This window comes from Pinus tabuliformis, chromosome 2_1 (genome assembly GCF_031772625.1).
Source record: "Pinus tabuliformis cultivar Carrire ecotype Pingquan chromosome 2_1, CPIR1, whole genome shotgun sequence".
Classification (NCBI taxonomy): domain Eukaryota; kingdom Viridiplantae; phylum Streptophyta; class Pinopsida; order Pinales; family Pinaceae; genus Pinus; species Pinus tabuliformis.
Genome location: NC_142299.1, coordinates 524,799,330 through 524,810,457, shown reverse-complemented (window position 1 = coordinate 524,810,457; position 11,128 = coordinate 524,799,330). Strand labels below are relative to the sequence as shown.

General features: G+C 35.8%; 1 protein-coding gene across 1 annotated transcript; it reads right to left on the bottom strand.

Moving 5' to 3' along the window:
* Positions 1–5,136: 5,136 nt before the first annotated feature.
* Positions 5,137–9,520, bottom strand: LOC149201259 (FRIGIDA-like protein 2). The gene is made up of 3 exons (XM_089402907.1): positions 8,262–9,520; positions 6,301–6,473; positions 5,137–6,192 (listed from the first exon to the last, which is right to left on the bottom strand). Exons 1-3 carry the CDS (start codon positions 9,253–9,255, stop codon positions 5,464–5,466), a joined length of 1,896 nt encoding a protein of 631 aa, XP_089259033.1. The 5' UTR covers positions 9,256–9,520; the 3' UTR covers positions 5,137–5,463.
* Positions 9,521–11,128: the final 1,608 nt, after the last annotated feature.

Genomic DNA, 11,128 nt, shown 5'->3' with positions numbered 1-11,128 from the left:
ACATCCCTTCAAATTAAGGGGGGGAATGTTCACACCTAATCCTCACGATTGGGTGAATTCATGTAAATAATTAAATTAGGAATGTGAACAGTCATCAGGAGATGAACTGAACAGTCACACCCTTTTGTATATAACAATAACATACCTGATGGAATAATATGAATCAGTTATTCTGCCTAGTGGAGTTACTACCTGGCCTGACACACATCTTAGCTAATTTTGGTATTGTGGTGATGTTCTTGATCAAAACTTTTCAGTATATGGTCAAAAAAAGTAAGGGAGCTTCTAGAAGTTGGTTAAACTTGAGAATATCCATCAAGTAGTGGAGAGAGTGGCTTGATTAAGTTAAGGAGATGAATCCAAGCAAAATGAGAAGTGTGAAAATAATTGTTGAGTGCCCCATAACCTGTAGCATTTACTGAGTTAATCATCACAAAAAAATGATAAATAGAAGAAGGCTTTGATTTTATTTTGTTGGGTGTCTTGAGAGTGTGAGCATGTTATTGTGAGGGCATTGTGAGTGAGTAGAGATTGAAGCAGGGATCACACATTATTGCATAGATATATCAGAGTTATGTATGTAAAATTCAGAGAATGATTGAGAAGACAATTTAAATTTTGTGTTGCAGGTAACAGAGCATTGATAACTTGTGGTGTTAGAGATTAAAGTTTAGGTGTGGGAAGAAGAGAAGAATTTCCTTCCTCCAGCAAAGTTTTTGATTCAGATTTTCTGTGCAGAACAATGATGCTGTTGGGTTTCTCATGTTGAGCAGATTGAAAACCCAATTTGAAAATATATGAAATGTGGTTCGCATGCAGGAAGTGAAGGCATCTAGGCTTCAGAGTAGACATTCATTCAACATATTCATCTTGAACATATTTCTCCATCCAATCGGTGTTGGAGAGTCCAATGGGTGTTGGGTGAGGATCGTTGGTCGTGGGCGCTTCCAACGAATATATTTCCATAGATACATGAGAGAAATATACTTCCTATATGATAAGTGCTAAAATACTTTAATGTAAGCCAAGTATTTCAAATTATGGGTGTAAGCTAATCCATGTAAAACCTTGTTCAGCAGAATAATAGAAGAATTGAGTAGTGCAACATCAATAGGGTAGTTTTGTCCCAAAAGGATTTCCACCAGAAATACTTGTGTCTTCATGTGATTATTTGTGTTGATGCTTTCCATGGCTATTATGCTTTGATTTTATCGTTGTTTTCATGTTTTGTTATGCTAATGTTGTGAAAGTGTATGGCTATTTGATATTGCAGTAAAATGGTTTAAAATTGATATAAAAGCCATCACTATTGTTTCAACCCCCGCCCCCCCCCCTCATAGTGATCTAATTTCTAACATAGGATGTTAATCATGTGATTGATTGGTCAGTGATACAAGTAGAACCAAAGGGAGATTTCTACCCTGAACCTCTATGCATCCTAGATCGAGAAACATGTTCATTTTTGTTTATTTGTTAAAGCAAAGTAAGTAATTTTGTAAATGATTGTATAGAGTTGCGCATATAAAGCTCATAATGATTTTGTGCTTGTTTTAATGGATGACTTCGAATGTGTTTGATATAGAACATTAGGGATGGTGTTCCTCCAAGGGGGTGGGGTTTGTGATTGATCCAGATGCAAGAGGAAACAAATCTTAAACTTGATCTTTTGAAAGTCCCTTGAACATGACACGGTTCTTAATAATGATCTTCTGACTTGATTGCATTAAGAGGCTTGAATCCAACTAAACTTGTGAATGTGTTGATAGTCTCCAAATTCATTACATAACGCATTTAATGATCATAATTACATAAATAATATGCATAAGAAAACATGAGATATGAAATCAATCACATATAAGAGATCACCAAATTGGTAATAGTGTTCACCAAGTGTGGGCTATGTCTTTGGGCTTCGCTCAATTGCGTAGCCACTTCATTGGTTGCTTTTCAATAGAGATGTTTTTCTTTGTCAATATAAAAAGATCGAATTCTCACTTCCCTTGGAAATGTCTCTCCTTCAAAGAGATGTTCTCCTTTGACAATACAAAAGGACTAAACTCTCACTTCAAGTAGCAATGTCTCTCTTGAAAAGAGACGTTCTTCTTTGACAACACAAAAGAACTAAACTTTCACTTCAAGTCGCAATGTCTCTCTTTCAAAGAGACATTCTTCTTTGAAAAATACAAAAGGACTTAATCCTCACTTCAAGTGGAAAAATGGCATTTTCAATACCACACCATCTTGATTTGTGTGCATATGCTCCCTTATTTTTTTTTCTATGTTGCCCATTCATTTCCTCTATGTGCTCTATTGCACCAGGATGTCAAAATTGTTTTGCATCTTTTTTATACCTCGCCCATTCATTTCCACTGTATGGGCAGAAATTTGCAAACATCAAGTTCTCTTATCTTTGGGAAGGTGCCTATGTTAAAGATTCCTGTTTAAGGGCTAAGTTCACAGCATAAAGCCCTCCCCCTCGCAATTGCATTGCACATTTGGATTGCATGGAATCTTGCAATTTTTTAAAACAAGGTTTTGTTAGCTATCAAAGTTGTTATTGATAGTTTGGTCATTATGGACTCCCCTTTGCAATGTATGGGCCAATATGTGAGAGGAAGGTCATTAACACATATATAAAAGGGCCACCCCTCATCCTTTTTCGACTCTACAACACTAGGGAATCCTCTATATTAACATTCAAATACAAAAAGACTATCTCTCAACCTTTTGCAATAATGAAACAAAAGGTGACACATCCTAAGGAGGCAATAGGGGAGGGGGTCCTCTACATTTCACCCACTCACATTCTCCTTCTCTATTAAAGTAAGGCCAACCACCAATTATTTTTTTAAGCATAGCACTCAATTTATGACTACATCTTGCTCAAGAACAAGGAATCACACTACATTTATGGTTATAAAATGAATGAACAAGGAACCACATTTACACATTTATGGTTATAAAATGGATGAAAGATGGACAATCTATATAAAACTAATCTCTGCAACTTTTGTTCCATCATATTCAACAAGTTGCCTCACTCTTCCCTCGTATTACTCATGACCATATGTTAAAAGATAAAAATAAATATGTTAACCATGTCTTAAAATTGGACATTATATTCAACAAGTTGCCTCACTCTTCCCTCATATTACTCATGACCATATGCTAAAAGATAAAAATAAATATGTTAACCATGTCTTAAAATTGGAGTAACAATAAACATGGAAAATAAAAAATTTGGACAATGCTCTTTAAAATATTTTCACGACTCTAAGCTTCTATTAGCCTATTGAAATTCAACTAACAAATAATTCTTTTTTTATAGCACTTACCCCTCCAATTTTGAACTTAGCCTATTGAAATTCAACTAACAAATAATTATTTTTGTATAGCAACATATAATTTTTTTTTTATAGCACTTGCCTATCCAATTTTAAACTTAGCCTATTGGAATTCAACTAACAAATAATTATTATTTTTATAGCCAATTTTGAACTTTAATAAAAGCAACTTAATGTAGATTATATAACATTAAATAATTATATCCTTGTTAATTAACATGGCTCACAAGAAAGGCTCAATAATACTACTACTTCTTGTGCCTCTTTAAGGCTCTCAAAATGTCTAGATTTTCTTTTATTATTCAATTTCCATAATTATTAAAATTTATATTTATTTTATGGATATTAATAATATGTAATTTTTTTATTAAAAATCATAATTATCATATATAATTCCTATATTTATTTTAAGTATATTATTAATATGTCATTATTCTTATATATTTATTTTATGGATATTAATAATATGTAATTATTCTTTTTGTTAACAAATGGATATTTTTTGAGAAGATTCTTCAGCGTAAATCACATTCGAATGCATTTGTGGACCTGTTTCTAACCAGGGTTATGAACCACACTCGCTAGTTGGAAACACTCGCTAGTTGGAAACGCGTGACAAATGCAAATGCATTCAAATGTGATTTAGGCCAAAAAAATCTTCTCAAAAAACTTGATATGAATCACAGAAAGTTTAAACTCAACAAATAGATATTTATCATATTTAATTATTTTTTATTAAAAAACTGTTACAAAGTATTGTAAATTTTTAAATGTAATTATCTATTCACCTTACCTTACTTTTTAAATGTAATTATCTATTCACCTTTTATTTTAGGGAAAGAAAAACATCATAACATATAACAATATTCATAAATGTTAACAATTTGTTTTAATTATCGAATTCATAAATTCATTTATTGAATAATTATTAACCTCATTTTATTTAATAAATGATCAATCTTATAAATATTTAGGGATCATTATTTATATAATTTATTTTTAAAATGTTGTATTTTTAATATAAAACGTTTGATTTTAAAAAACAATATATCTTGAAACTCTAATTATTTAGAATGAAAATACAAATTATTTAATAAAGAAATAAATTCAAACCCCTTTAACCATTATCACGAAAAACAAAGATTCATAGAGAAAGAATCAAATTCATTTGATATTTTTTTTAAAGAGAGTAATAACCTAAAAAGAAAAAGAGACCATTCCCCTTCTTTTTTTTTAATCAATACCATAGAAAAAACAACAATTATTAATAATCGAGGAATCGAATCCAGTTTTAAAGAAACAATTTTTTCGTACTAATCTTTAACAAGAGAATTCAGTAGTAACTTCGAAACTTCGAAAAAGAAACGAGAATTCCGTAGTAACTTAAAAAAGAAGCTATTCATTTAAAAGAGCTTTCTCTAACAATTGAAAAGAAGATGACAACATAGATACTACTCCATTATCAAATCACTGTAAAAGAGATTTCACTAATAACATTTTGAGATCCATTTCTCAGAAACAAAAACTGATTTCTCTACTAATTTCAAAATTGGAACTTAAAATCCCTGCCTCCGGTCAACAAAAACCAAAATTTGGCGATATTTATGTAGAACTGCGGTGAGATTACTTTTATTAATTTAAAGTTACATAAATAGGAGATAAAACAGTAGCCCCTAAAATTGAAAATTGGAATTGGCCATATGGATTATGCAGTTACCAACAAAGAATCAATTCATACAATTTTTTGGCACACATGCCAAACAAAACTTGTCACAGAACCGATGACGTGATATGCTAGCAACCAGACAAAATTTCAATAGAGCAAAAAAAAACATATTTAGCAATTACATTGACCACTAGGGCAAATCAGGCAGGTACTTTTTCAAAGGCAAATCCTTGCATCCAAATAAAGCTAAGAAGAACAACTTGCAGATAATTCAGCAAAACTATGTGGCCGATCCCATGACCAAAATAAAAAAATTACATTTGGATTTGTTGAAAGCGTTATGCTTCCTAGACCTGTAACTGAAAAGTGATTACTTCAAAGTTCATTTAGCAGGCAGTTCAGTCCGCATCAGCAGCTCAGGACATGGTTTCCAAAATACCAAATAAAGCAGACCTAACGTAAATATGAAGACTGGTAAGAAGTTGCTGGAGGCACACCACTGCCAATATTATAACCTCCATAATTGGTTGATCCATGATAGGAGCCAGCCCCATACAAAGACGATTGTAGACTTTCTGGTGGATATAATTGAGATCTTGACAGAGATGATGGGTTCTTTCCAACATCATAGGCTGATCGATATATGTCTTGGCTTCCCCTGTCATATACACCCTGACCAGGTAAATTGTAAGATGGGATACTGGATATGTCTTGGCTTCCCCTGTCATATACACCCTGACCAGGTAAATTGTAAGATGGGATACTGGCCATTGGAGCAGGACGTTGTAAGTCAGAAAAATTGGAGGGGGCAAAGGCACTGGGATGGGTAGGTTTAGTAGGGAGCAGCGAAGAAGAATTGGAAAGCGCAAAGGTACTAGGAGGGGTAGTTTTAGGTAGCAGCGAAGAAGAATTGGGAAGGGCAAAGGCACTGGAAGGGGTAGTTTTAGGGAACAGTGAACCAGCAACAGTACCACCACCACCACCATTATCACTGTTAAGACGAGCCCGTTTAGTCTCAGTCCTAATGGCTTCTGCAGATCTTTTCCTCTCTTCCATGTCTTTCTGTAACTGAGCCACACGTTTTTGAAGATCTTTGGTAGGTATCTGTGATTCAAGTTTGTGCACTTCAATGCACTTTATTACATTGTTCAATGAATGAATTTCTTTTGAGGCTGCTGAATTCTGCAATAAGACATGCAGTGTTCAGAGAATATGTCTAATGACAAGTTAATATTTTGATAGTTTATACTAAAAAGGGAGCATGAACCACACCAATAAGAATAAACATACCAGTGACCCAACATGATCTCTTCCTTTTTTTGCTATTTCTTCTGATGCTTTCCTTTGATGCTCGAGATATGCCTTCAACAAAGGCACTGGTGGAAATTTTTCTACGAGTCCAAATGCAAAGACAAACCGTAAAGCATCCATTTGCCTTTGGCTACGCAATTTTTCCACAACATCTGCAAGAAACAAGACCAAACATGTCATTAAGGACCACAATCAGCCAATTAGAAGCCCATAAAGTCTTGAAAACAACTTTGTAAGCAATTTCAAATAATTTAGAGCACAAGAAGCAGCAAGTTCAAGAAACCTTTCTGCTGGAGGCATATTAAGCATAATACTCATCTATGTCTGAAGAATGAAATCAACAGCCAAGCAGTATTTATACAAAAAATACATATCAACTTGTAAACAATTGAACAAGGACAGAAACCATTGCAAGTAAACTCAGCCTCGCGCTTGACAAGGAGTAGATTAACACTCATTTGATCTCAGGAATTAGATGCAACAACTAACCTAAGAAAATCATAAGCAGTCACCTATAAATGCACCTATTATTGACACATTCACATCAAAATTATTGCTCCACAAACAAGCCAATAAAAAAACTACTCATGGATTTTGACAAGAGGATACATCAGACCTTGACAAGAAATGGGGTCTAGGTTTTTACTGTTAAGAGTTTTTCATTAAAAAAAATCAGGGGATCAATGGTCAAAAAAGCACTTGGAAGTTTCTGGATCCATTTCATAGGCTCAGGAACTGTTTCCTTCACTCGGAGATCTGCTTCCATGTCGGATCATGGGTGGAACCTAACAAAACAGAATCAGATCCATGGATCCTACCCATGGAGATGGTAGATCCAGTAACACAGATTTTCAATGAACCAATTCATAAACCTAGCCATCAGCCAATTCTGATACAAATCCAGACTGACCCTGGGGCCTGGACCAATTGCAGTCCAATTCCAGATTTTAAAACATCCGTAATTTGAAATTCAACATTCACAGCATACCAAATTATCAAAATGACTTTTTGGAGACCCCCCTGGAGACATAGCTGTGTTGATTTGGTCAGCAAAGTTATCTACCACATATGAGATTGGGTGGAAGTCTTAGAATCCTTCACAACCAATAGATATCAAGCATCTCAACATACGAGGCCAGGTGCAAATACTGGGCAAATATGGTAGAATAGCTTCTCCAGTTGGGCCATCTAAGCCAAAGGTAGAAGTGCCATTTACCAACAAAATCAAAAAAGGAAAACCTGTCTGGGAGGGAGGCCACTGGAGATGCATTTACACAGTTCATTGTAAAATGGGGGATTGCACAGGCCAGAGTTTTAAGGAATCATCTGCTTGAATCTAGTGATTTTTACCTCTGCTCGTGGGCAAACTAAGGAAATGACGATAAAGAGGGTATACACAGCTGTTGGGGTTTTCTGTAAACGAGTTCCGAACAGACTGTCAAATTAAGGACGTTAGTCATTTTATAGGCCATCCTCAAGGTTTTGACATAGTAGGCAGAACCTCAACTACGAACGGCTGATAATGAGTGGTCTAAATATACAATGAAGATAGAAAAAAATATATTAAGACCAAGTGGATGGCTAAAAACTAATATCTAGCTAAAACAGATTATAAAAGAAATTTGAAAGGGAAAAAAAGATAAGAGAAGGTTAAAAAGGTGTAAGAGCAAAAATATACTGGAAACTGAGAATTTTCTGAGCCGCACATAAGAGAAGATTATTTTAGAAACAAATAAAAACTGGAAAAAACCACTACAGAAACACGGGAAGAACACATTAAAGCCCACAAAATAGCGAATTCCAACCCTGGCTGCTGATGAATGGTATAACTTTTATTTTTTATATAAAGTATACAGTATGAGCTGACAATGTAACCGTAATGCAAAAAATTACACTGAACCTAGAGGCCGTCTGAAACAAAAATTGGAAAATCCACAAACCTGGTATTTTGTGAGTGATCTGAAGCGCGCGGCAGAGCTCGGGCGTCTGCGAATCACGGGAAATAAGAAGGACTAGCTCACAGAGGTCGTCATCCTTAAATTCCTTCGAAATTCCGTAAGAAGCCAAGAGATGCAGGAATGCGTGTATCCTCACATTAGTGATCGGGGATCCAGAGCTTATCATTCCAGTGACCCTAAATTTCCATTTAGCAGCAATTTTCTGAGCCTCTTTTTTCGCCTCCGACGAGACCTCGTCTGGCGACAAAACAAAAGGAAGGGACTCCAAGAGCAAAACACAGGCATGTCTCTGCGCGTCAATGTTCGTAGTCTGTTTACCGTCCGGATAAAAGCCCTTCAGAGTCTGCAGAACCAGCTTGGCCGGGTCCTCAGCGCCGAGGGGGCTTCTACGGATCGCCGTGAGCTCACTGCGGGAATTGACCAAGAATTCCTTGAGGCCCTCGGCGTCCATATTCTCGCATAGAGATTTCAGCTCAGGGCGCGGCTTCACGTCCTCTTTTAATTCAGGCAAGGTCTTATTAGAGCTTTTAGTGCTCTTTTCTGCAGCGGAATTTTTCTCCGAGGTTTCATTAGGGTTTACAGCGCTCTTTTCTCCGGCAGATTTTTTCTCCGAGCTCTTATTAGCGTTTCCAGTGCTCTTTTCTGCGGCGGATTTTTTATCCGTTGTCTTGTTAGGGTTTCCAGTACTCTTTTCTGCAGTGGATTTTTTCTCCGGGGTCTTATTACCGTTTTTAGTGCTCTTTTCTGCCGCAGATTTCTCCTTTTCATTTTCCTTCTCTTTTTCTCTGAGCTCTTCGAGGCGCTTCTGCATGCGCTTCTCCAAGTCGTTGAAGTGGTCTTCGAGCTCCTTCCACTGGACACTGAAGTTTACCAGGGCCGAAGAATGGGACTGCAGCTCCAGGAACGCTTTGTGGAGCCGTTCCTTCTTGGATGGCAACTCGTCCATGGCTGCCGAGATCGAACTCGCTAGCGACATGTACAATAGACCTTTAATTTCTTTCGGATCAAGCAAGGGTTTTAAGGTGCACACTTACCGTCAAAATTGAGTTTTCAAACCCTACCTCCGACTGTACATGCGCCTTCTGACTTCTTTTGGCCTCCTTTACCATTGCCTGTTTCCTCTCTCTCGCTTTTCCTCGCTCTCACACAATTCCCAGACGAGCGAGTTATACCAACCGCTGGATTCGCACTTTGTGGTTACAAACAATTTCGTCTGTTTAAATATCTCCTATCTATGTAAACAATTTTATTTCTTATTATTTTATGTTTCCTTCGGCTTGAAAATGCGGACTCCCCCCGTCGGTTTGGAGCGAGTTTCTTTTTTTTAAGATATCTGTCGCATTGGGATCCCAATGGCTAAGCAGGAGTCATACCTTCTCTATAGGGTTAAATAGTTTCCATGGTTAGTAAGGAAATTTTGAATTTTGGGTACAAAAATTATTTTCTTAGGGTGAATTGGTAAGTGTTATTGAGGTGGAATGTTTTAATCCTAGATCGAGATCTAAGTTTCCATTTGCATTTTATTATATATAGGTTAAGATTTACAATAGTAGTTCGTTGAATTTGGGTCTCGATCTTCTCCAAGTAATCATAATTAATTATCAATTTCTCTAATCTTAATTAATTATCAATTCCTCTAGATCTAAAATATATAAATAAATGTTTTGGGTTTACAATGGTTATTTATGTTAATCTCAAGGGATTTAATGGGATTTGATGCCTTCAATTTTGGCATAAAAGTATTCATTAATCAAGCTAACCCTAACCTTTAAGGTTTGGTTTATATATAAATATACTCAAACAAGTTAGCTCAAAAAGTAAATCATTCATATAAGATGGGTTGTGAATGGAGAGGCCATAGGTCATAGGGTCAAATCAAACACCATTGGTTGAGTCACTCTCTGATCAAATACTTTAAATAAGAGAGGAATCTTACAAGATTTTCTTTGAAAAGCGCACTCATACACATAAAGTTATTGTTGTCAATGTTGTTAGCCACTTCATTAATTCTATGTCAGTGAATGCTCAAATCCCCCTACGTGAGGAGCATCGTATTATGCTAAATGCATTCACTAAGAATGTCATTTATCAATATGAAGAAGTGCCCCTTGAGTCTTCTTATGAGATTTTCCTTGGAAAATAAATAGAGGGGGGCCTTATCAAGCAAAAGAGTTGATGAATTTTTCTTTTGACTCAATGTGTTGGAATTTCATTTTACCTTTGCAAGAAAAAGTAAGAGTTGTTTAGAGTTACACGTATTAAGAAGAAGTAATAAGAGGAGGAATTTAGCTTAAATGGGACAAATTGTGCATACCCTAATAAAGGTCAAGCCCATGGAAAAGATACACTAATTAAATTTGAAGCAATGTTGTACACCCCAAAGAAGCAAATGTGAGTCTTCATGAAATCAAAATGGAAGGACAATTTTAAATCACTCCAAAACATGGTGGTCCACATGAATGGGTTTTTCTTTAATTTATTAAGTGCATATAAATATATTCATTGGTAGTAACAACGACGTAGTCGTTTTGTCTACTGTGGAAATATCTACTACGACTTGTAATGCCAAGCTTTATCTCTATTCTAACCCCCTAATTGACCTAAAGTGTTATGTGGGGAAGTCCCACAAATTTTGAATCAATATTAGAGATCGTTCATATGCGTTGTGTTAAATCAATGACCAAAATCCCTTTTCTTTTCTTGAAATGTATGCAGATTCACATGCCTAACCCTTCTTTCTACGACCCTTAGCTCCCGGGCATTTAAACTTCTCTTGACCTCACAAAACCACAACTACAACTATTGGCTTAAGCCAAAAGTGCCAAGGCCCTTTTTCCACTTGATCTCAA